Raw genomic sequence first — 26419 nt, forward strand, 5'->3', positions numbered from 1 at the left:
ATACAGTATGAAGTGGAGCCATCCTGTCCAGGCGCATTAGCACACTTGACTGCAAGCAGCAGCTTGTCAGAGAGAGGAGTGGTGCCAGGCTGAGCCTGTCTTGCTGGGCGTCAGCCCTGATCTTACGGGAGCAGAGATGTCTGCAGAGGTGGATGTGTAAGGTACAAAGGCCAATTCTGTGTGCCTGTGTCTGCATGCCGATTTATTTAGTTGCCTGACATTTTCATCAAAATGCACTTTCTTATTAAATTGGGTGAGCCAACTGATTTTTACCCACTTTGCTGTGCCAAACTCAAGGACCTGCAGTTAACTGAAATCAATTAGAGAGCAATTATAGAAACACAAACCCCTCTCCCATGTTATATCAGCTTGCTGACATCTCATACTAATTATCTTTTACTATTTTTTGCTATTACTGTTATTTACCAATTATTGTCATACTACTGCAGCTGGAGCATCCCCCCGTAGTGCCAGCACCCATCCCCTTCCCTCAGAAGCAGGCGATAAGTGCGGGGCAGGAGATCCAAGGGATGGAGACCTCCTCTCGGCTGGGCAGGGAGGACTTGGGCGGCAGGGCTTTCTCCTGGAGGCAGAGCACCCTTATTAACCGGGTGAGTACCACCTTGCCTGCCTTTTTTGGTTTTTAGTTGGTGTGTATATGTATATATTAAATGTATTATTATTTTAAAATTTAAATACAAATTTACATTAATATAATTTAACATATAAATTCATATTAATATAATATATGACTCATATAGTAATATATTTTAATATACAACCGCTAATTTAAATAGTATATATTATCTTATTTGTATATGGTATATAAAATATTATTTTAAATGTTTTTTTTTTTTTTTATTATTTCCGAAAAGGCAGGGTCTGGGAGGTGTGGGTTGTGCGGTGGGGTGCCCGAGTGCCTGGTGCGGGCCCGGGGGGAGGCAGCGGGGGGCGGAGGCGGGGGCCGGGGCCGGCCCGGGCGGGGCGGGAGGCGGCCGCGGCCGCCCGGTGCTTTGGCCGCTCGCTCTCTCTGCGCTGCGATGGCTCCGCTCCGCTGCGGCCCGGCCTGGTGGCGACTCCTCTCCTTGGCCGTGCTCGGCCCCGTCCTCTGCAGCCGGCCGGGGCGGGCCGAGCCGGAGCCGGGCCCAGGCCCGGACGCGGGCCCGGGCCCGACGGAGGCGAGCCCGGAGCCGGAGCCGGACCCGCATAGCCGACACCTCTACAGCGCGGAGATGCTGCGGCACGGCGCCGCCGCCGCCCCCCACTTCGTCATGTTCTTCGCCCCGTGGTGGGTATCCGGAACGGCGGAGCGCGGCCCGGCCCGGCGAGCTCCCGCCCGCCTCTTCCCCCGTTGACGTGGCGGCGGCCGGGCCAGGCCGGCGGCGGGGGAGGCCGCGGGGTCGCGCCGCCCTGAGTCCCAACCGCCGGGGCCGGGCCAGGCGCCTTCCCCGGGGGAGGCGAGGAGGGGGTGGGAAATGCGTTAAATGGCAGCCGGGGGCTGCCGAGTGCCGGGCCGGAGAGGGAGAGCCGGAGCCTCAGCCTCCCGTGTGACTGGCTCGGGCCTCCGCGGCCGTGCTGGTCCCGTCGGGAGCTTGGACCGGCCCCCGCTGGCGGCCCCCTCCCCCAGGGCCCCGCGGCAGCGGGGTGCACCGGCTCCAGAGGCGGCCCCGCGGGCGCGGGCGCCCCGCGACACCCCCGGCGTGGGGCCTGCGGGCGAAGCCGCCGCGCCGAGCTGTGAGGAGGCGAACTCGGGGCTACCCCGCTCTGCTGGGCTGCAGCCGGCCCGGCCCCGGGTCCCGGCCCCCGGCCCCAGCGACTCTCCCGGTCCCTCCTGGGCTCTTTCACGTCGTTCCCCAAAGAGACCCAGAGCCTCTGCCTGTGGCAGCAGTTGCGATTTGGTGACCATCGCTTACCCTGTGTCCCCCAGTCTCACCACTGCTTTTGCTGCAGAAGTTATGCTCTCTTTGCAATCACAAAATGTATAGATAAATTTGCGGCAGTATAACGATAGTGCCGTGTCCCTGAGGCCACAGGTAGCTGTAGCAGAGCTGGAGCATTCACAGACTTGCAAGAGACCTACTGGGCTTTTGTCCTGGGCTGGTATGCTTGACACAATAATGATTGAGGCCAGTGGGGGCTCAGGGCTTTGCTGGATGTTATGGTTTGTCAAGAGGACAGCACTTGGTATCTCTGGGCCTTTCTAGTGGTTGCTCATATTCTTTTTTCTTTGTCTCTTCTACCCTTTTCTCTCTAACTGACTGGTATCCAGTAGAAGTTATTGGGAGTTTTGTTGTTAGGGTTGGTTGGTTGGTTTTTGTTTGCATGCTTTTTTTTTTCCTCAAGTTTTCTTAAATTTAGGTAAAATAAAGTTTAAGGGAACAATGTGGAAAAGTTATATTTTGATCCTAAGTTGGTACACAGTTCCATTTCGGCATATGTGAGTCATGACACTCTTTGAAATCAACAGCAGAAAAGGATTTCCTTTCAAAACTGGGGAACTACTACCTTTTATTTTTTTTTGTTATTAACATCAACTTGTTTATGCCATACAAAAATTTAAGCAAAAGCTTGAAAGAGCAGATGCCTTCCTTTGTTCTCTGAAGATCACAAAAGTGGAGAACGCCTGACTTGCTGATGAAGGACCTTTGCCTATGAGTGCTGTAGGGCCTAAGAAATTCCAGTGTAGAGCAGGAGTGCTTCTGCTCTGTTCTGTTTTCAGGTGATACTATCTGTGTCTGTCCAAACTTTGACTGACTGTTTCATAGGCATCCCTAAAACCAGATGAACTTTTATCTTGGCACAGTCTTCATAGGACACCCTGTGCCAAATGGGCTGTTGCAGAGTCCAGTGTATGCTGCACATCCTCAGCAGGCATCAAACAGAGCTCTGACCTTGCAGACTTGGACCATGCTGTGCCCTTGGGAGGGCTGAAGACCTCTGCCCAACTGGAGTACAAGGGAGCTGTGTCATTTCCCAGACTTGTTGCAGCTTCTCTGGACATTCTTCTTATCCTTGGCAAGCCTCCTCCAGATCTCTGAGTCTCAGCTTCAGGGCCCTTGGTCTGGGCTCCTTGCTCCTGACAGGCGCAACAGGGCCAGGTTCTGGGTCCAAGGGGAAGAGAAGGACAAAGGGAACATCCAAGTGCTTGAGAGAGGTGCTCAGACATACCAGTGGTTTTATCATCAGTGGAATCAGGCAGCAACCTGACAGCCCTGGAGTCTACATTAGAGCTCCTTGCTCTATTCCTAGGTGATATTAATGTGCTACTCTCCTAATGCTTCTCACAGAGGCATGTATTTTGGCACTGCTCTGTAGTTAGAAGGGAGAAGGCTAGCAAATATCTCGACATTCAGCTGGGGTTGTCTTTCAGATTGCTGTGGATGCTGCTAATGTTGCATTGTCAATGCTACCAGTAAGAGTTGCATTAGACAGAGCCGATGTAACTCTTCTCTTCAGGACTTCTGAAACAAATGTTGCTGAGAGCCTTACTCCCAGACAGCAGTGGTACGCGTGCGGTCCTACATTTGTTTCAAATATTGCAGGCTACTCCAAAAAGAGAGCATTCCAAGTGATTTGCTGTCTGATGTCTAAGGTTTTTCATCATCAGCCTGTCCCCCTTGGTAGCTACACTTGAGAAGGGACAGAACCATAAGCAGGTTACTCTCTCGGTGGTGCTAGATATTCTTAAGATGTTGGCTGTGCCAGTTGTGTGTCTACAGAGGAAAGAGGTTCCCCTAGTTCCTTAGTTGGAAGGAATCTCAGATGAGTAGTTTCATTGTGTTATTTTGACCGTTACAGATCTTTTCAACATATGTAGTCTCTTTGTAAACTTCTGGAAGTCCGCTGAGCTGAAGTAGACTTGATCACCAGAGTTTGTTGCTGTTGAATTGAACTCTGTTAACTGTATTTTACCTTACCTGGATTCTTTTGTCTAGAGTGAAGCTAGTCCTATGCTGCTTGTACTGTTATACCTGTCTAGCCCAGAGTCTACCAACGTTTTTAACTGAATAATGATTTGTGCTGTGGGCAGTGGAGCTGCCCTTGCTCTCTGCAGAGCTCAAGGTCTATTGGTGGCCTCCAGAAATCTCTGTGTTCCTCACTGACTGCAGAGGGCTTATCGGTAACTGATTACTTATCAATAATCTCCAGGCAGGAGCACTTGTGGCAAACGATTGCTCAGAGTTAAAATGGGCAACCTGTCTGCAAACTCATACAAATAACACCCTTTCACCCATGCCTCCTGATGTTAGTGGTGTACATAAGTAGGGGTTTGTTTTGTTTTGTTTTGTTTTTTCAGAAAGGTGGATCTTTCCTAAGCCTTGTTAGTCTCTTTTGGGTCTTCATTTACTTTCATAAATGGAGATTATGAATGCTTGCACCTTCCTAGCCCCTGTAGGGAAGGAAGAGCGGGGCTTCTCATTGATGCCTAGGTCTCTACTGTCCCCAGTGGGAGAACTGGCTGCTTCTCCAGCCCCACTGATGCGGTGTGGAGCGGTAGCAACGAAAGACTGTGTAGGTACATGGGACTAAGGGAGACATGTGGTGTTGCATGGTCTTGCTCTCCTTATTTTTGACTTCTCTGGTTTTATATATTCTGCAGCTATAGCTTATGAACTTCAGAAAGAGTATTTTGGGGACTGTCTTGTCTTGTATTTCCTTCTGTGTAACACTGTTTTTTTTTTAAAAAAAAAACCAGGACTGATGAACTAGTTGATTACTGCTTGAAATATGAGCATTTTTCCTGCTTTATTTTCAATTTTAGCTCGTATAATCTAATAAGGAAGGGAAAGAGCAACTTTGTGTATAGCAGAGATCACAGTGTTAAATATTGACAAGGCAGCTCTGTTCTGCCCTTAAAAAACAGTGGGTTAATTACTTGAGATTGATTTACCTAGTTTTCTATGGTCTGTTCTTTAACACCAGTCAGTATTCATTCTGTGTTTAAAATTCTCCCAACTGCTAGGGGAAAGGACCAGGGAATCCAAAATCTTCCTCTTAATTCCAGCTTTGTGAAAGAGTTGCCTATGGAGGGACTTCAGTCTGAAGTTAAATGTTTAAGGAATATTTAATTTTAGTAATAACACATTATATCCCTTTGCCATGGCAATTGAGAATAAGACCATATGGGAAGCCGTATTCTCTCACAGAGTGGGAGTATGTGTGACCACTGTGACTGACTGTAACAGGACCTTACTGAGGTCAGAACACGTTCTTTGTGTTGAAGTAAGTCTCAAAGGTTTTGTTTGTTTGGCTGGTTGGGTTTTTTTTGCCTTAATGATATCAGGATACCTGGAAGGAAGTGGATGATCCATGCAATTTTTCTACAAGTGGACTCAAAAGCAGTTGTATAAACGAAAATTTTAAATGGGAGCAACTTTCTCCAAAGTCCTAATGGTGTTTCAATTGTTACTTACAAAGTAGGCTGTCTAGGTCATGCCAAGGGCAGTAACAGCTTTCATACTGTCAGATTGAGAATGTTTTCTGTTAATCCAGTTATGTATTTTTGGAGGGTTGGCAAAAGCAGCCATTAAAGAGAAATGAAAATCCATTCCTTAAATGTTTTCATCATAATTACAAAAATAAGGTATTGCTAAAATGACTGGAATGACTAGAAAAACAATGAGAAGAATAATAGCCATTTTCTGCTTCTGGTGAGCTGGTGTTATCGCAGCTGTATGAGGCCAGTTTTCTCTGTATACGCAGATACAATTAGTTGATGGTGTGCTGCTGGGGCAAAGCACGGTCTGGGAGGATTTTGAGAACCCTGTTCAGAAATCAATCCTGATGTGTTTTGTGACTCATGAGTTACAGTTTCTGTGATGCACACAAACACAAATGACCTTCCAAAGAGGCTAGAAACCGTTGTCCTCTTACCTGCTGCTAAAATATACAATATTTTGAAATGTTAGAGTGAAAGGAAAGCTAGACAGCCTTGCAGGACTTTTCTAGAAAGCTGGAAGACTGAGAGTGCTTTTCTTAATAGCCTTACTAAGTTCAGGGAGTGTTCAGTCGGCTCTGTCGTGTAAAAAAACAATAGTAAGAAGTTCTCATCTCTTGACGATTTTTGCACAAGATGTATTTGCAGCGTCCTACAATACTTAATAATATCAACCGTTTCTTAGTGTAACAGTGCTTGAGTATGGAAGATTTTTGACTTAACTATTTTTAAATTTATTAAAGTCTCTGACCATTCTACATGTGCCTTTTCCATAGATTCATTCCCCCTTAAACATGAACAACTGTTAAGCAAATATCTTCTTCTTTCTGTCGCAGGTGTGGACACTGTCAGCGCCTCCAGCCAACTTGGAATGATTTGGGAGATAAATACAACAACATGGAAGACCCACAGGTCTATGTTGTTAAAGTGGATTGTACTACAGATACTCCACTGTGCTCTGAATTTGGCGTCCGAGGATACCCTACGTAAGTATAAAAGGATGCCTGCTCCTATTTCTTTCTGGTTTAGTTTTCCATGATCCTTTGCCAATTTGTTGACACTTCTAAGCTATATTTTTTGGTGGGTTTCTTTGTAACCCTTTGCACCTCATGTTCATTTTAAGCCTTTTTACCATGTTGCCAAGTATCATGTGATACATACTGCTCTTACTGTTTAACTTTTTCAAAAGAAACTGTTTTACTTCTTGGAAGATGGCTGTGTTTAAATGAAGTCCAGAATTGCCTTTTCTTTTCTCTGAGAGTACCTTTTTCTCAAGCAACAGTGCTTTATCCAGCCATGATATGCATAATAGACCTGGTCTCTGGTAACGGTACTTCTAAAAATAACTTGTCAGAAGTTCATCACCGTTCGTAATTAATGTATAAGTGATCTCTTAAATTTTTGAGTGAACTTAGTGTTCATAAAATGATAAGTTAATAGTATCACTTAGCATAGCAGTGGTGATATACAGACTTTTTCTAGGTAATTTTGCTTATATTGATTTAGAGAAATTCAGTTGGATTTTAAGGTTGATAAACTTATCCTGGTATAAAGGATATATGCCTTACTACCTCAGCTTTGGTAGCCAGAACATAGAGTCATGGAGTGGTTTGGGTTGAAAGGGACCTGAAAGATCATTTAGTTCCATCCCCCCTGCTGTGAGCAGGGAAAGGAGAAGGCATGCCTGGGTGGGTTTGAACCACCAGCGTTTCAGTTAACAGCCGAACCTGCTCACCCATTGCACCACAGAGACTCCAACAATTTAGCATATCTGTTGAGAGGTCAGCCTGAATATTGATTTTGCATTAGATATACATGCTCCCTTTTTAGCTACCAAAAAGGAGCAAAGGGATTTTTGTCGCTTGTGTCTTCTTTAAAGCTTCTTGCAAAAATAGATGGGATTGTTTCAACAGCTTTACTAATTCTTCTTAGCGGGGATGAGTGGTGAATGTCGTCTTCTGCAGCCCTTCCACAGTCTGTATTTTTCAGTTTCCTTCCCTTTGCTCACTTTGTCTAGCATTACTGCTGACCCCAGCAACAGCCTGAACTTGACATACACTCCTGGCTGCACCCACTTTGATGCAGATGAGTGCAACTGAGTAGAAGTTGACAGTTATAAATAACGAAGTCCTTGTTGAAATAGGAGTTGTCCTTAAGGGCAGTGTGTGGCTTAGTTCCAGTAAAAATACCAAGAAACAATGAATATTACAGCTTTGTTTTAGTGTCCCCAAAAGTGAGCATTGGTCATCTTTGCATATTTGAATAGATTATATTGTAGTGCTGTTCCTTGTAAAATAGAATGAGTGGCAGAGATTTTAAATAAGAAAAAAAATGAATGGATGTGCAGTTGCTTCCTCCTCACCTGCCTTTAAGGTCATTGACTATCTAGGAATAGTTACTGTTCACTTTCATCTGCTTGAAAACTGTAAATGATAAGGCTACTTATCTGCTAGTTACAGAAATACAGAGGTGAAGGGGAATTCATTGTAACAATTCTTTTCCTGTCTGAGTAGGTTTGTAACTAGTCTGTTTTTAAAAACCTCCAGCAAGGGAAATTTCACAGCTTCCTCAGGCACAGAGGGATTGTCGCTAGTCCAGGATGTACTGGTCCCCCCACTGCTTTTCCAAAGGCCCGTCAAAGGAAAGGCTGCATCCCTTTTCCATCCCCCTGAGAGTAAAACTGGCTGAGCAGATCTCTGTGCTCTTTAGTACAGTTGTTTCAGGATTATTTGGTGCTGCAAAATACTTGCAACTGAACTAGAGAAAACTTAGCTGCATTTGAAGAAAATAAAGGTGCAGCTGGCTCTGCATGCTGGTATCTTTTTTTTCTTGTTGCTCTTCAGAAGTATTGCCACAAGGTGTATTTTAGATGTTCTTCTGTTTCATTTTTTGTTGTTTCCTTCTTATTATGAAGTTGATTTTCCCCCTCCCCCCCAATTTTTTTTGAGCTTTTATTATCGTAAGGAATATTCATGAATACCTTAAATGGAAAAGGCAGTGGGAGCTCGTATCTCTTTTGAATGTATTTGCATTGTGTGGTTTTTCAACACTTTCATGTGTTCATTTTTGCCAACTGTGGAACAAGAAGAAAGAGAAAAACATTTCGAGAAAATGAAAAAGTGGTACAAAATGACTGAACGAACTGAAGGCTAGGTGACAGTAGTAATTTTAACCATGATTTGCTTTTAAAAAATAAGACTAGATCAGAGGTCAGTATTGCCCCCTTGCCAAATATATTTCCAATTTTAACTTAAACATTTAATAGCAGAAGCTTTAGATAGTTTATGGAAAAGTTTTGCTAGCAATTATTAAATGTTACAATCATAAACTCTTGAATCTCTCTAAGCAGTCACATCTCCTTGTCCTGTTGACTTGTGTTTCAGTGCATTTTTAGTCAGTTTAATACCACATGAAAAGTCCTGCATTCCAAGAGCAGTCAGGAAGCGCAACGTGAGAAAGAAATTCCTGAGACAATAAGCATTGGATATTTTTCCTTTGGTGATGGAGAGGGGTGAACAAAACAAAACTGATGCTTTTTGACAAACTGAAATTGGATTCATAGGCATAATGAATGGCTAACCTTAGAACTGAACGCTGCAATGTATTATTTGCTCCTGCTTGTTGATCAAAGTAATTTCAGGCTATGTTGATTGTTAACATGATATTTCTTTTTGCTATTTTAAAAATCTCCTTTAAAAGCTTATATGGGAATTAAAAAGCGTTCTAAGTTCTAGCCATGACACTTTAAGTTGAGGGAGATGCCTGATGCTGATGGTAATAGTCAAGAGAGCTGTTACTGCAGCCTGAGCTGCATTGCTATGGATTAGCAAAGCGTGTTAGCTTTCCGAGAATGTTTCCTGTGTGAAAATTTTTGCCTCACTCTTTTCTACATTTTGATCCTTTAGACTAAAGCTGCTTAAACCAGGACAAGAACCTCTGAAATATCAAGGCCCTAGGGATTTCCAGGCACTGGAAAACTGGATGTTGGAGAAACTAAATGAGGAACCATCTGTAAGTGAAAAGGAGATAAGAAAAGGAAATATTCTTTTCTGCAGACTTGCTTGTCTATAATTTCTATAGGTTAGGTTTCATTTTCCAGAAGGAAATCTGCTCCTGAGCATAAAAGTCAGCTGGCAATAACAATATGGAACAGCTTCCGCATAAGTCAGAATAGTAATTAAAACCGTAATCCTGTGACCTGTCCTTTGTTTCCTGTATTTAAAACTATAGTATATAATGCAGTTTTAAATGTTTAGCATTTTGACATTTTAAGATCCAATTCTCAGTGTCAATTCAGTTGACACCTGTAGGCCATAATGTTTCTAGAATAAGAAAAGTGATTTAGCTAGAATATGTTATAAATTGCATTTGTGTTGGGCTTAATTACCTTTTAAAACGTGGATGCCATCTTTAGCTCAGGTATTATGTGATAATATTGTAGCCTAAAGGAAGGGTTTAAAATAGTCGATTAGGTAAGTTAAGCTAATACCATCACTAGGAAAATCCTTGAGTTTAGGGATAGCACTTACCTATAGTAGCCAAGCCTTGCCTAAAATTAAGTTTGTGATTGCTGTTTCTAATGAAGATCAAGCTTTAGTGATTGCTGAACCACAGTTAGAATGTGATTATATTTGAACAAACATGATATTTTTAATAATTAAACGCAAAACTATTTTAAGAAATGTATTCTGAGGTTCTTAAAAAATTCTTCCCAACTCTGACCCTAGTACTAGAAAGCACTTGCTTGTGCTGAAGTGCCAATGGGTTTGCTGCAAGTTATACCTCTAACGTGTTTGCTCTCTTCCCATTGTTGCTGCCTTCGTGGAGCCATTAGGTTCCTCTTTCCGGCATTAGGCAAGCAGCAAATAGGTTTTTCCCTAGCTATTTTTAAATAGCCCAAAGGCCACTGAAACTGGTGTGATGGCAGATGTGGCTAATGTGTGATGTTATGGAGGAACTGTTATGTAATCTAAGTGTATTAATGTACAGTGATGTGATGAATGCCATAGCAGTTACTGTGCTCTGTAACTGTACTACAGCACAGTGAAAGGCCCTTGTTATTACAATGACTGTGACAGCTCCTTTCTGTGTGGTAGTCTTTTTCACATTTTTGTTAGGAAACATTAGATACCTAAATCAAGCTAAGTAAGGACACTGCTTTAGGAATTAAAAATTTCAGAGTACAGGGTTTACAATACTACCACAGAATGATGTGATACAGGAATCAAGTGTTGTGTATTTACTGTACAAGACAAATAAAAGTTTATTTTTCTCATTAATAGGATCCAGATTCTGTTGTGGAACCACCAAAAGCCCCTGAACCTAAGCAGGGAATGTATGAACTCTCAGCAGACAATTTCAAGATGCACATAGCAGAAGGTAACTGTTTTTTTCTTTCTTTTTTTTTTTTTTCTCACAAGCAAAAGATACTTGCTTACAAAGACATCAGTAGTGGGAAGTCTGCAACAGAAATGTTAGTTTTTAAGGCACCTCCCTCCCACTTTTATTTTCCAGTAATACCTAGTAAAGAGGATAACTACAAACTGTGTAAAAATACAGTAGTTTAGTTACATAGTGCACTCCATGAGAAAGTTTAAGAACAGCACTCCACTCGGAAGGCAGTAAAATTAAGGCCCCTGATCAGATGGAAGAAGCTAGTGGGGCTTACTTGATGAAACTATCTCTTTCCCTGAGTTCTGTGCTCAGTCGCAGCCTTGCCAATCACTTTGTGTTTTCACAAGTCTCATTTCCTCTTTCCTTAGGTGCTGGCTTGTTCTTACTCCTGGGCTACTGTTCTGGATAAATATAATCCACCCGCTTCCTCCTTACTGCCCCCATCCCACTCCAGTCTGGGCCCTTATTTTATATTGTTTAGCTTCCTTCCTCCAGAATTTAACATGGGTAAAATGCTTCACCTGTGTGGCCATTTTAAAAAAATATTTTGACTGGAAGCTTTAAAATCAATGCCAGGAGTCATACCTGGGAAATTTCACCCCCCACATGGTAGATTTTTTTTAGAGAAGAAGCAAAGTCTTACAATAAAAACTTTGAGCTGCTGTAACAACAGATTATCCTACCATCTCTATCTGCTTTCTTAAAAGCAAGGGCCAGATTAAATTAACTGTCTGTGCCCCTGTGATATCACCAGTGAGGTAGATACTAGAGCTTCTTAAAGTAATCATTAAGTGATTAGAAATATTTTCAAGTGTAAAAGAGCATTTTGTGCAGCTAACTTAAAATTTCCCAACCTGTGTGGCTGACCACAGAATTACATCAAAATTCTTCATAGATTCTTCTCTGAGTCATCAGGGAGATGCTAAGCACTAAACAACTTTACAATCTGAGAAGATAGTTGTTTAGCCTATGTGTAAATGTTTTAATATTTTTTAAATTGTAATTTTATTATGTATCCACTGGCATTCATACAGGAGACATTCTCATGGTCATATCCAATGGTTGAGCAGGTTTATGGTCATCTGTAAAGCTGTTGTCCTCTCTTGACTTCAGTTACAAGAAATTCAGTGCTTAAATTTAGCTGGAGGCTTAGCAGTTCCAGCTGGAAGGTTGACTTTTGTTCTTAAAAAGTCTCCCTTTACCTTCTTGGTGCTCTAGAGCAAAAAGAATTTTAATTTTTTTGCTATCAGGGAGGAGAGTATATTAGAATGTATGGTATAGAATATTTGATTTTGACTAGATGTTCTTACTCAATCATGAGAAATTTCAGTTTGCAGTTCAGTTGACGAAAGCTAAGCATGCCAATCAGTTTGAAAGTCTTCCATGTACAGACCAGGCACATTAGAGCACACTACTACTGCAGTTTAAATTTCCTAGTTATTTTGCAATGTCTTTCCTTTGACTTCCTTTTGTGAATAAGCCATCAAACTAGAAATGAACTCTAGTAATATCAGCCCCAAAGCAATCTTCAAAGGATGATTAATAATTCTGTTAAAAAGAGCTTTTCTCCAGTTGCTGGCATTTCTTTCAAATTAATTTGATTTTTTTTTCCTTGTTTTAATTAAGGGTTTTTTTTTTTTTATTTTATTAACAAAGCCTTGCCTTGATGTGTGCAAAAGCATGCAGTGTCTTGAATTAATAGTTATCTTAATTGAAGGAAATTACATATTCTGATACTCTGCAATTAAGATTGTACTTCTAAACTAAACATTAGTAGTAGACAGAGATTCTCCTCTCTACAAAACACTGCAAAAGTCCACTAAAGTCAGAGATTTCTAAATAGTTGACATGAAAGTACAAAGAGCAGGGCAGAAAAAGAATGGAAAGCTGAACAAAATTAGGTAGTTCATGGACTTAATGCAGTGGTGTTTCCTAAGAAATGCTTAAGTTGAAGTCTAATACTTTCATTTATGATGTTATATATACACATGTTCCTTGGTGGTTCTTTCTACTCTGTAATAAGGCAAGTGATTGACATGGTAGAATTAGACATTGTAGCAAATGGACAGGTTAAAAATACCAGTTTTAATATCTCATTTGTTGGCTTGAGGTTGTGAAACTGTTTGGATTTTCAGGGAAATTGGCAACACTGTGGGACTGCGTACAGTATTGAAAACGTAATTGCTGAAGTATTCTGTTCTGGCCTTTGATTCTCAGTGTTTCCTATCTTTAACTCAGGAAATACCATGATAAATTTGCAGTCTGAGATTAGTACCTAGTCTTTTATTCATTCCATATGAGTTACATTTTTTTTTTTTTTTTTTTTTTTTACTTAAAAGGTAATCACTTTATCAAATTCTTTGCCCCTTGGTGTGGGCACTGCAAGGCTTTGGCCCCAACCTGGGAACAGCTGGCTCAAGCCTTTGAGCATTCGGAAACTGTCAAGATTGGCAAGGTAGGTGAAGTGCTCTTAGTCTGAAAACGTGTTTTGTGTGAATGAATATTTCAGTCAAGTATCATGCTGTTCATGCTGTGATTTTCAAATAACAGTTGCTTTGTTTGTCACCTCTTAGATTCTTTTCTTGTCATAGTTCCTATTTTAATTTTGAGTTGGTTATCTTTTACTTGCACATCCAGTAGTTCACTCTGTTTTCAAGAAGTGGTTGTTACGTTACAGGGACAGAACTCCCTCATTTTGAGCAAGGACTTGTTAGAAACACAGTGAGCTCCCAGTGCTTCAGAGAGAGTTGGGAATAAGTCTAATACTTCAGATGAAGGGAATAATATTTTGAGATTTGTTTTTATTATGCTTTCCTGCTGCCAGAACTTGATAGACTTCAGAATTTATTTTGAGTGGGAAAGTGACTTCAAATTTACTCTTTACAGTATTGGACTCTTTAGCAAGTTTCAGACCTATGGGGCTCTTTATGATGAGTTATTTCTCTTTTTTTTTTTTTTCTCTTTCTTTTTTTCCTCTTTACCCCCACAGAACTTTCTAAAGGTTTTAGGGGGTCTTCCATCTTAAAAACTGGTATCTTGTCCTGCTTTACCTTTCCCGTAGGGTTGATAATCAGATTCTGTGGTGTATTTACCATGGGAGCTTGTTACTTGTATGTGGAGTGACCTCTTTGCAGAGGTGTGGAGGTCGTCTGGCAATTGCCGTTACTGGCTTTATTTGGTGACCCGTACCTAAGTCCAGGTAGCTCATGATGTGAATCCCTCTGTATTTGCCAGTGGTGGAAAGCTGACTGGACTCAACTTCCATGTCCTTACATTTCAGATCTGACAGACTGTATAACAGTTAGCAGTGTTGTCAGCCCTGCAGAGGGCCAAAAACCCAGCTATCTCCCATGCCTCTGCCATCATAGCTCTTTCAGCTGTTACTAGGGGGATGAGCTTGACTTCTTTTTTAAAAAAATTATTTTTATTTTTAATGCTTTGGAAATCTGCTAATCCAGATGCACTGTAGATGCACAGAGCAAGTCAGTGTAGTTGAACTTTAGAGAAGACATATATGTGTAATTTTGAGAACTAGTGGATATAAAATTAGATTCCCTCTGAGAATAAAATATCAGAGGCTATTGCTCCTTTGATGCTGTCTGTACCAAACATTGCATCTGCTGGTTTATTTTTTAAGAACCTTTGTTGCTGTCTGATAAAATATTTGCTTAGCTTAAGTATCTTCTTGAAGTTACTGTTCTCTGATACTCAGAGAAAAATGAACAGAAAATTTTCAAAATTTCTGAATTATTCAGTTGTCTTTTTTTGTTCGCAGTTACTGTTACTGACAGTTGCTGTTTAATAAAGCCACTAAGATTTATCTCAATGCCTAGTCAATTTTGTGTAACTGTATCTTGTGAAACAATTTGAAACATGTCTTGGCTGAGATTGTAAGTGTGTAAGTAAACAGGAAACAAAACTGTTTCTAAGAAGCTTGAACCGTGACCTTCATGTAATCTGGGGGAATAGTATCTTAACAGCAGTGATACCTACTGGCAGAATGCCGTTTAATCTTTAGAATTGATCTTCAGTGATCTGGAACAAAGTGTTTCTAGTGTAAAATTCAAAATCCAAGTGCTGTGTCAAGCAAAGGCTTCAATGCTTGTCATCTTTTTTTTTTTTTTTTTTTTTTTTTTTCTGGTTCAAAAAGGATTGTAAACTGATTGGTTTATGACCTATTAGAGTTGAATGCTACTATGCACTTGGAACTTCTCTTGGAGTAATGTTAACTTGCTAGCTGTTGACATGTCTTCTGAAGTCTTTAAAGTAGTCTTTTAAAAAATGAATGAGCCAATGAATCTTCACTTTAAAGCTCTTTCACATTAACCTTTTGTGTCTTATTGTTCATGCAGTGATTTTATTCACCGAGAATGCCAAGTACTTTTTAATTGGAATATTTGATTAGGTCTTCATTGTTCTTTGTTATTACTTCCTTCTACCCGTACCTCCCTGCCTGATCCCTCCTAAAAAAAAAATCAAACACATGCACAGCCTTCCAATTATACAATATACAACCAAACCACTGTTTGGAAGGCAGACATAATCATCATCAAGACATTACTTGGTACTGAGTTTTGCTAAGTTTGTTCCCATATTTTTCTGAGATGTTAAACATAAGGGAGGCTATGATGCTTGTTGTATGTTTATTTTATGCACTGAATGTTTTGTTGGTTTTTTTTGTTTGTTTGTTTGTTTTTTTTAATGTAGGTCGACTGTACCCAGCATTACGAAGTCTGCTCTGAAACCCAAGTTCGTGGCTATCCCACACTCCTCTGGTTTAGGAATGGTGAAAAGGTGAGTTTGCAAGCTCAGCAAAAGATCAGACCATTTTTTTTTCTGAATAATGCTTGCATCCTGGAAAAAAAAAAAATCAAGTGGGCATATTAGAAAGTCTGCTTGGGAGAGAAAAGAAGTTGGAGGTTCAGTCAGGTACTGGAAGAGGTATACTTCACGGATAAAAGTTAGAGTTTTTTGCTCTTTGTTCTCTGCAAATAACTGACATGACATTCATAAATCTGTAGGCAGTATCTCCAATTATGCCAATTTGTGAGAGAATTCTGAGTTTACTTTATCTTAATACCTTAGCTCCTATGGAACACAAAAACATTGATTAAATAGAAATAACAAAAAAGTATGTAATACTCACAATGTGTATCAGAAGGTTTCTTGTTTGTAAGTGGTGCCTGTCTGCTGAGTGGTATCTTAGTGGTGCAAATTTTCCTTCTTATAAATCTGAACAATTCATGACACTGTGAGTGAGACTCCTGTGGGTCTAGTTGACATTTTTACTTGTAGCAATTCAAAGAATTACAATCTTAGGAAGTTATGGGGAAGTAAAATATTTATAAATACCATGTACATGAACAGCAGCAAATGAACATTACAAATGGTAGTGTTGTGTTACTTATTATATTTTTCACACTTTCAAGATAAATTTAAGTATTAAATGGATATTAAAAATAGGTCTGCAAGCAGAGAACCTAGAACTCCTCTTTCAGCTCTTACCCACTAAGTTTTGGGGGGTTTGGAGTTTTTGCCCCATTCATCTTGCATTCCTTCTTAAACATGTACACTATCAGAGATTTAAGTTTTGATACTCAGTCCAGTTTAGTGGCTGTTGCTTGTGGCAGTTTTCTGGCACTCCAAAGAGAAAGTGGTGGTAAGTACATACCAGCGCATGTGTGATTTGGTATAAGCACCCTATAAGACATTCCAGGGAATTTAAATGAAGCAGCACGTGGCTCTTTGGATTGAAACCGGATTCACGCAGGAAATACACGGCCTTGTTACTGCTTGAGCAGGAGTGCCTGGCACATGTCAGAAGCAGAACTGGAAGCTGAGGGAGTGCTCAAGTCAAACATGGTGGCATGTCCAAGGTTAGAGGTGTTTTCAGTTAATTAAACTTTTGTCTCTATGTGACATGAGTCTGAAGAATGGAAAGTGTTCTGTTGTTTCTCCAGAGTGTTTTTCCACCTGCTTTATTTTTGTTTTTCAGATAGCTACAGATGGCAAGATACCTTGCCAGAATCACACTATCTTGATCTATAAAAGATAGCTGTGGTTTTCCTTGACAAGCCAAATCAATGGGGTTTTTTTGACCCATTGTAATTATTGAAGTTTGAGTTGCTCTGAGTTATTTAAATCAAGAGTGCGGTGAAAGAAAAAGTCAGATCATTGCTGTTGTATTTAGTAAAGCTGAATCTCAGCCATTAGTCTGAACAATATGTTTCTGTTGACATCGAACTGACTTTTCTCCATTGGCAGTGTGGTATTCCCTGGTGGCATACTGCCACCACAATCGCCTGTTCCTTTGTGGGCTGATACAATGTATTTTTAAAAACCACAAAACAACCCCAACAACTTTCCAATAATCTGACCCAGAAATTCCTGGAAATCTCTCCAGCTGCTATTATACTGTTCAGTAATGGGGGGGAGGAGGAGGAGAACTGCTTCAGCCATCCAGCTTTGTTGTCCATAATATCATCCATCCTTTTCCTCCTAACTGAAGTCTGGCATTACACCATCCCTCTTGGTTAGATGCAACAGAAACCCTGGGAGGAATGAATGGGCACTGACCCTGCCCTGCTGAAATGGATACAACCAACCAAGTACAGGCTTCTTGCATCATCTTAGATTAATTCCCTTGTGATTTAGACCCACTGTGGGGAAAGTTACAAGTAACATTATCAATGACAAGAGAAGGAAAATATGTAGGAAGAGTTCCAAAGATACAGGAAATAGTTGAAGAGGTGTTTATTCTTCCTCCCAGCATCAGGAGGATTGTATGCTGTCTCTTGAAGAGTATTCCTCAACTGTGAGAGGAGATAGATCTTGTAGCCCACACCTCATGGGACTGAAACTCAAGAATTCTATCCAAAATGAATATGTAGTGTCTCGAAGATGATCTTGCTTTTGAACAGAGAAATTAGTACTAATTTTCTCAGAGTGCTGAGGGCAGTCATGGAAGAGCCAGTTTGGAGATGGCCAACAGTGGATTTGAGACTAGAAACTGCTCAAAGATGCTCTGATTTCAGGTTCTGTAGAGTTGTGAAAGTACTTGAGGTATGGGGAGGCATCTAAGGAAAACTGTGCCTTCTTGAAGATCTAGCTGGTTGACAGCTTTCTGTGCAAGTTCAAAAATGTGACTTAACTTCCATGAGTGTGGTGCTGTTGGAAATGCCTACATCACAGCAGGAAGCTGTTGTCTTCTGCTCCCAGGTGAACTTAAGTGCCTAGAGAGCATTCTCTTTAATGTTTGGGTTTTCTGAGGATATGTGACAAGTGCGTGGGCCAGAGGAGAGTCTGTGTAGTCAGGTGACGTGCAAGCTAAGTCAAAGCACTGGACAGAGCTCTCTAGAAACAGCGATGGATATTTTATTGTTCCTTGTGGTAGCTTTATGTTCAAAAAAAAAAAACCTTGAAAATGCTGACTAGAGTGAAAGATGAAAGTCAGTGTGGGAAAGTTTCTAAAATTTGCTGCTACGCTTCTGAAATACCTTTCATTTCAAGGAAATTTTAGATTGTTCCCTTTTGGTACAGAAGAATCCATAGCAAATCCTAAAGACATGGAGTGAATGGAATGCCATGGAAAGGTTTAACAACTAGATAATCATATTTATTATGAATATGCTTACACTCAGTAATAATGTTTTTCTGGTAATTATTTATTTGCTAATTATTTATTTGCTAGATTATTTGCATAAACACACTTGCACAAACTATTTGATAATTTTAGGGTGACCAGTACAAAGGGAAGAGGGACTTCGATTCCTTAAAAGAATATGTGGATTCCCAACTACAGAGCTCTGGGAAAGAGCCATCACTAGATAAACCCGCTGAAGCTCCGCAGCCACCTGCAGAACCCACCCGTGTTGAGGTAAGTACCCTTGCACTCTGCAGCGATGTTAATAGTGTTCAAACTGTTTCCAGCAGCCTGTCTGTCTTCCATGTGTTTCTCTCCGATAGCTTAACTATTTCTAGATGTAAACTATACCAAATACTTGCCTGGTTATTTTTTTAGTAATTAGTAAGTGGAATCAGACTATAAATCCTAGTGATGCTTTTACTAACCTGATGAATTGGAGAAGGAAAAAAAAATCTGGCTCCTTTTTTATGGTTGCAGTAAGTTGTTCAGATAGAGTGGCATAAATGTGGTCTTTTTTGGTCTGCGGAACTGCTGGCAACTCAGTCTGTATGACAGTGTATTTCATCACTGTGCAGATGAACATTTCTTGCAAAATTCTCGCTTGAACCCAGGAGGATGGCGCACGCTGCTAAGCCCCTAAAAATAGCCAGGGTCCTATACTTACAGACTATCAGCAGAACAACAAACAAGCAAAGATTATGAAGACTGATCTAAATGTGGCAAGGCAGCATGTCCTGTGACAAGAAAACTCCCTGGGTCTGGAGGCTTATTCTAGTTCTGGTTGTAGGTGCTACAGGGGTTATGAATGTTGCCAAGGAATTGGCCGGAATAACTTCATCACCTTTGCATAGTTGCACTTCATGTCATTTAGTTTTCTGTCTTTTTTTAATCACTCTGGCATTTCATCTGCCATTTTTCTTACAGCTGAACATAAACTTAGTGAGGTTGAGAAATTAAGGATGGTTTTCAAGCATAACTTTTTCATGAAATATGGAAAACATACTTCTGCCTAGAAAACAAGGGACAGTGATTTACAGTCCCTTGTGATGTAGAATGAACTTATGTAATTAAAAAGCATCAATATTATTAATATAAATACAGTTTATATGCAGTTTCTCGCAAGAGAATATTATGTTTCATCTTGGATAAAACGGCCTACCAAATGTTATAGACAATTTTCATACCCCTCAAATTTTCTTTTTCTTTTTTTTTTTTTAAATTGACCTTGTATTTTAAAGATTCTAACAAACCGGTGTTAGTACAATGCAGAAAGTAATTAGTTGTCTTTCTGGTTGTGTAGAAATAACATAAACCATGTGGTGCAAATTCCTGCTTCTGCCTTGCGTGCGCCAGCACACATATGAACAGAAAAGGATTGTGGGTGGATTTTTTGGCCAAATAATAATAGACACAGTGTAGGACTCAACTTGTCTTTACAACCTTACATCGTGACTTTGGATGCCACCATTTCTTGGTTGCTCATCTTCAGACACTTTGGTTCTGCTTTTGTTCTTATGAATTTCGAAACAAGGGACTAGCACATGTAGTCAGCACACACTGACTGCGTTTACCATCTGCAGCCCACGGCTGGTACCACAGGCAGCAAAGGCAATGAGTCCTGAGTCCAAATTTGTGTTCCAGTCTTGAGCCTCTACGTCAATTCGTTCATGTCTTACACCGGCCAAGTACTACCAGTCCTTTCACGGAAGCGGTGCTTTTAGGTGCGTGAGACTTCTCCCCTGCCAGACTCCTGCCAGATATTGCTAAGATTACTCCAAAATGATCCAGATGGATTAAGTGATCAGCAGCCGCTCAGATTATGTGATTGCATAAGATGTGTTTTCTAAAGAAACGAAGCTAAAATTGAGCTATCTGATATTAAAGTTATTTTTGTGGTTCTGTAGTTTACATTGCTGTTCTGATAGTAATCTACAGATCTTTAAAGTTTGTTTTACTGTGTGGATTGTGGGGAAGACATTATTTACAGGCTTTTCAGATTTAGTATCTCAGATTGTAAATGATGTTTGGAACATCTGTTTTAGAGATCCATTTAGGAAATGCAGAATAGAAGAATGTATTTACTGCTCGTTTTTTCTTCATTTAATTATTTGTAATATTAAATAATTAGTGTAATTTCTAAATAACTCTTTTGAGGTAATAACACTTCAACTTAATAAAATAACTTAATTTAATGAACTAAAAGTTATTTTCAGAACTGTTTAAAGGTACTGGATAATTTGTAATTTCAAGTTTCTTTTTTACTCTCTTCATAAGACTCTTTACTGTGTTTAAAGTAGAATAGGTAATACTGTCAGTTGTACTGTTGTTTTTCTTGTGCTTTCATTTGAATTGGAAGGTTTTATAGGCATGAGATTTATTTATTTATTTTTAATTCCTCCCACCCTTAAGGGTCTCGCACAAAAAAATAAAGTTTGTTATGGTTCCGTGCTCTCGTGTGAGACTGTCTGTAAGCAATGTGCTATCCTCCCATCATTCCCATGGCATTGCTCCTGATGTTATCGGGAGTAAGAATTTTTCCTGGCGTCCATGTGAGTGTGGTGTGGTGATGTCCTCTTGACAGGCAAATAACGTGTTTCTGGTAACAGTTTTTTCTCTGTATGCAATGCAGGGATATAGCAGAGAGAGAACAGCTGTCAAGACATCGCTAGTACGCCTTGAATACCTCAGATTACATGCTTTAAGCCAGCTCCTCTCAGGGTTGTCCCTTGAAACATTTGCATGACAGTGCATTAAAATGACAGTGATTTTTATTTTTTTTTTTAAAAAAAAGAAAAAAAAACAACTAAAAATTTGGATACAGGCAAATCCCCTGAAAATAGGGATGTTTTATTTTCCAATTATGGATGAGAGTCGGCATGAAACACGCATTTCTCTACATCTCCTTAGGGGAGGAAAGCAGATGAGGGATAAAAGTGAGGTGTGCTGCTGCTACTCTTGATTATATTATCAACAATATTATATTCTCCAGTTTGAGTTTCCCTTTCAGGTAGCTAAAAGCTTATTTGGCTGATATTATATATGTTATATATACAAAAAGATTTGACTTTTTTTTTTTTTTTCCTCTTTTAACAGGCTGCAGTGCTCGCTCTCTCTGAAAAAGACTTTGATGCAACCATTGCTAGGGGGATCACCTTTATTAAATTCTACGCTCCATGGTAAGAAGTTCACACCTGTTGTTGAGGATTACTGCTGATCTAAACCCCCAGTGTATTAGTTGCTGTAGGTCTTTGAGTTGTGTGTAGTACAGTATTTGTTGTCTAGATCTAAAACATGAATTAACTGAAGAATATGTGTGTTGGCAAGAGATGCAGCAAAAAAACCCTCCATTTGTTTTAGCTTTCTTGGGATGCCTCTCTGTGGAAAGGCTGACAGAGAAGCTTTGCTGTGTCAGCCTCCACGTAATGCTGGGGAACAAGGAGACTGAAGCTTTCTTTGCAGGGTTGGTGTGCTTCTATCCCTTGATTAGGGTAAGGTGCGGGGAACGTATCACCACTGTTGAGAAAAGAGAGCATACTGTCCTTTGGGCCCTCTCCTACAACAACCAACTTCTCTTGGAAGCCTCATTTGAGCACCTGGTACAGACTATAGAGCTACGGATAATTGGCTGTTTCTCTTCAAATAACTGACAAAAACCTAATTTGCACAAGTGACAGTTTTGAGTTCTTAAGAGTATATTCCATGTAATCTGTTCTTACAGTGACCCAAGGTAGAAAATGCAAATGGTGTAGGCGTAGACACTCAATAGAAAGCACTGCAGGGCAGTGAAAGTAATGTCCTATTTGGCATCTGCCATTACTGCATATTCAGCAGAGCCTGGGACCCAAACTCGTAGAACAAATATTTCCCCCCCTTCTGTTACTATTCCCTTTCTGAGACAAAATAAAGTTTTACATTTCTCTCTCTGGTTTATAGGCTTCATCTTATTTGTGCCAGGATTGAATTTAATGAAACTTGCATGCCATCTTTCTCATCCATTGCCCAGTCCTTAGCCAATAGAAGAAAGCCTAGTGTAGTAGTGAGATTAAAATTAAGCTGTATTTCACTGTGTGAAAGGTAACACATCTCTGATTTCATCACTAGCCATCTGATTAATGCAGTATATAAAATATTAAGTGATCTTTTGTTTGGATTGAAAGAAGGTCACCACTACAAAGCAACATAAGCAAATGCTTATGTGCTCAGGAGTACCAAAATATTGCAGCTTAACTTTGCCAATAGGCATGAACGTGTTTCTTATAGTAGGCAAGAAGTACCAGGGAAAGCTTTGTTTTACGTAGTCTCAATGATGTAGTCTTTTCCAGTGTTGTCACCCTTTTTACCGCAGTGTGGTTTGCTGATTGAGAGTTGCTTCTATGCTCTTATGTCTGAAAGATCTGCTTTTGGATGTGGGCAAGTATTTGCCCATACACACCCCCTCCTACACTCCCGCCTTCAAGTTTACTGCTCTTTCTTCACTCTCTTTATCCTCTCTGTGTACTATAAGGAACTGAGAGTGAATCTCTGCCTGTGCTGTGACTACGCCACCAGCAGAACTAGCTGGTAAATTCAACTTGCACCTGTGCACAAAGCAGCTTCTACTCTGATTTCTGTTCCTAGGGCTTGTTGACATTTGTAGGAGTTCATTATCTGAGAAACTTTTTCTGGAAAAGTTTAAGATACAGAAATGCTCCCCTTGTAATTATTTTTTCTTAATAATACTGTGCATTAACCATACCTCCCCATCTCATGAGATTCTAATGGGATGCTGCTGGATCTCTCAGATGTGATCAGTGGTGGGTGGCAGGCTGAGAAACGGTGCTTCAGGATGCAGAGTCAAGTTCTTAAACCAGTGTGTACTTCCTGGCTGCAACGTTCAGAAAGCCACCGTTTAGGAAAGTATTTCCTATATTTATGTAGCTGGTATCCTAGTTTTAGCTCTGAAAGTCAGGCTTATGTATACAGTTGTAGTGCTCTGCATATAAACGACCTTTTTATCTTCCAAGTGGATTAACTTATATAGGGCTCAGCAAACACTATTATGTTGCTTGCTAGTTCTGTCTTTCAGTTAGTTTTGGATAAATATTACTGTTAACTTGAATAGTAAGCATAAAATCATCCTCTTCTAGTAGTTTTTGTGCATGGTCAGAAATGCTTTTATACTGTCACTGTGTATTAACAAGGTGGTTTAAATATACACTGGCTTGTATTAAGAAAACTTTTGCAGAGACATCTTTCATTATTTTTGTAAATGCCCTGATCCAGCCTCGAGGCAATTATGGGGCTGTTTTAATAACCCAATTAAGGTGCAGCTGGGTTAGAATAGAATGAGCAATGCAGCTTTAAAGTCTGAAGTGCTTTGGGAATTCTTCTTGACAGCAATAAGAAGTTCAAGTTATGAACTTGGCTAAGCCAAGTACAAAATATAAACAAAATTAATACTTTTACTATAGTTCCTGCCATTTTACAGTATCATTTTCTCTCTTGACACTAGTGTTTCAGTGTTTGTACTCTGCGGACTGCATTCTCATATTACTGCAGAGACATAAAGAAATAAAATAGAAATAGGCTTTGTGGTGTTATTGATGATATAACTGGAATGATTCTCTATTTAAAGCAAATCAGAATAGGGCCTGAGATATATTTTTTTCCATCTGCTAAGTGCAGCTTATTGACTATCGAACAATTCCATTGCGGATCTACCTGAAAGTACAGTGGTGGTTAAACTTCAAAGTACCTTCAGTGAAAAAGTGCTTTAAACTACTGGAATGTTTCATAAAAACAGAATCTTTGTTGACAAATGCCTCTATTAAAATTGAGTTTCCAGTATTGGGTGACGCTGCATTGGTCAAGGAAGCCATTAGGAACTGGAAGAAATTTAACAGGGAAATTAAAATCTCATTTAAATAATTAAACTCTGACTATGTAGCTTTAGCATAACTGGCACGGACTACCTGAAGACGTTTTTGTACTACAGGCATTCTATGCCTTGTTTTTAAAAACATGTTTATTTCTAAGCGATCTTTTACTTTCATTTAAATATTCTCCTTGCTCATCTTTATTTGGCTCCATATTCCTCTGTAGGGTAAAATGTTAATGCACTGACATCCAGAATACCATTCCAGATGAAACTAATGAAGGCCAGAAACTACTTCAGAGCTTAACTTACTTACATAAAATCACTCATTTTCTTAGCTTATTTACTGATATAATAGTGCAAGGGATTTGGAGGGCCAAATCATTAGGGGATAGGAAAGGCAGCTAGTTAAACTTACAGCTATTGCAGAAAGACAGTAGAGATAAACTGTAAGGTATATCTCCTAAACAAATCTCTCTCTTTTGTTTCTAGGTGTGGTCACTGTAAGAACTTGGCTCCAACTTGGGAGAACCTTGCCAAAGAGCAATTTCCAGGTTTGACTGATGTCAAAATAGCAGAAGTAGACTGCACTGTGGAACGTAATGTCTGCAACAGATTTTCTGTAAGTGTGAAAGCTCTGAAGTGAACGGGACAGTATTGTGTACCAAATGTTAGCGGCTCCAGCATGCAGCCGAGCTGGCTGCTGCACTGTGGGTGCCTGGTTGACAGTACAGCTGTGTTGTCCATTAGCCAAAAAAGAGGTAGTTCAGGACAGCACCTGGTGACACCATTTCTTTCCTAAACTGTTTGTTCAGACTCGGTCATTCTCATTACTGGATAGAGCTGAAGAAGTCTAATTTAAGAAGTCTCCCTCTGTGAAAGCACCAAAGCAGTCTTGTGGTAGCCAACACCAAGTTCTGTTCCTGGGGGGGAGGGGGGGGGGGGGCGGGAAGCACACCATAAAAAGTCATCTTTTGGTGCTGGTAGGCAGACAACCAGAGACAGAGCTGGGGCTGTCATTCCACGGTCCAAAAGCCTAGAGGAACATGTATTATCCCATTCACTTACAAATGTTCAGAAATTGTGAGTTGATATTGGAAGTTTTGGTATGGTGTTTGGGTTTGGTTGGTTAGGGTTGTTTTTTTTTTTTATTAAAATAGCTTATTGTTTTAGAGATGTTTGGTGGCTTCTCAGAGTCAGGTAAATACAAGTGAAGGATATCAGTGAGTTTGGACATTAGTAACAAGTTTCTTTTTTGTGTGCGTATGTGTCTTTTGAAGGTACGTGGGTATCCTACACTTCTGCTTTTCCGCGGTGGAAAGAAAGTCAGTGAACACAATGGAACGAGAGACCTTGAATCACTGCATAGCTTTGTCTTGCGTCAGGCAAGGGATGAATTGTAATAAAAGCCTAGATGCTCCGTCCCTGACTGTCTTTGTACAGTAGCTGAGGGATTTCAATCATTGCTAATTTTCAAATAGTGTATTTGGGGGTGGGAGTGGTAATTGGGGCAATTTTTTTGTTTGTTTTTAGGAAATTGAATGTACTGAACATCGGTATCTTCCCTCTGTGTGTGTGTTAAAGACGTGCTACCCTCTGTGTGAAGGAAAACTAACAAGTAGTTACTGTGCAAATTGAGAATATTTTCAGCATTGGTAGTATTACTGCCTTTCTGTGTTCCTGCAATGAGGTGTAAATGGTTTCCTTTGAGACTAAAATACATTAAGAAAACCAATTTAAGGGCACCAGTAGAGTATTTTTGTCTTCAGGTTAGATTTGGTTTAAAAGTAATCCTTACAACCTGCCCACCATTGCTAGAAAGGTAAAAGCTACAGCTGTGTTCTCACTTTTGCCTCTACAACTGCGCTTCAACCCCAGTTGTCTCAATTTAGCTGCTGTTAAGAAATGGAAAGTCACGGGAGGCTGAAAACACACACACCTTTGGAAGATACCGGGCCACCATGAGCTGGTTGTTTCCTGTTAATCCTCTCTGCCTGGGAGGTCTAGCCATAATGAACGCGATGGTACTGGAACACATGCCTGAACAGTGCTGATGCCACAGTTGTACGTGTGACAGATGCATTTTCGT

At 40.3% G+C, this 26419-nt stretch overlaps 1 protein-coding gene across 1 annotated transcript; it reads left to right on the plus strand.

Annotated features, from left to right (window-relative positions):
* Nucleotides 1-980: 980 nt before the first annotated feature.
* On the plus strand, nucleotides 981-25754 carry TXNDC5 (thioredoxin domain containing 5). Its single transcript, XM_086740232.1, has 10 exons — nucleotides 981-1288; nucleotides 6274-6423; nucleotides 9343-9448; nucleotides 10720-10816; nucleotides 13171-13286; nucleotides 15539-15625; nucleotides 18567-18707; nucleotides 21570-21652; nucleotides 24823-24952; nucleotides 25611-25754. The coding sequence occupies exons 1-10, from the start codon at nucleotides 1041-1043 to the stop codon at nucleotides 25731-25733; spliced, it is 1281 nt and encodes a 426-aa protein (XP_086596358.1). The 5' UTR covers nucleotides 981-1040; the 3' UTR covers nucleotides 25734-25754.
* The last annotated feature ends 665 nt before the right edge of the window (nucleotides 25755-26419 follow it).

The sequence above is a fragment of the Chlamydotis macqueenii genome, chromosome 2 (genome assembly GCF_036417535.1).
Source record: "Chlamydotis macqueenii isolate bChlMac1 chromosome 2, bChlMac1.mat, whole genome shotgun sequence".
NCBI lineage: Eukaryota > Metazoa > Chordata > Aves > Otidiformes > Otididae > Chlamydotis > Chlamydotis macqueenii.

Bases quoted from the DNA above. Each gene is read 5' to 3' on its own strand.
- TXNDC5 (XM_086740232.1), top strand. From the start codon at position 1,041: ATGGCTCCGCTCCGCTGCGGCCCGGCCTGGTGGCGACTCCTCTCCTTG. The intron at 10,817-13,170 runs GTAACTGTTTTT...TTTACTTAAAAG, and splicing joins CAAGATGCACATAGCAGAAG to GTAATCACTTTATCAAATTC. The intron at 21,653-24,822 runs GTAAGAAGTTCA...TTTTGTTTCTAG, and splicing joins ATTAAATTCTACGCTCCATG to GTGTGGTCACTGTAAGAACT.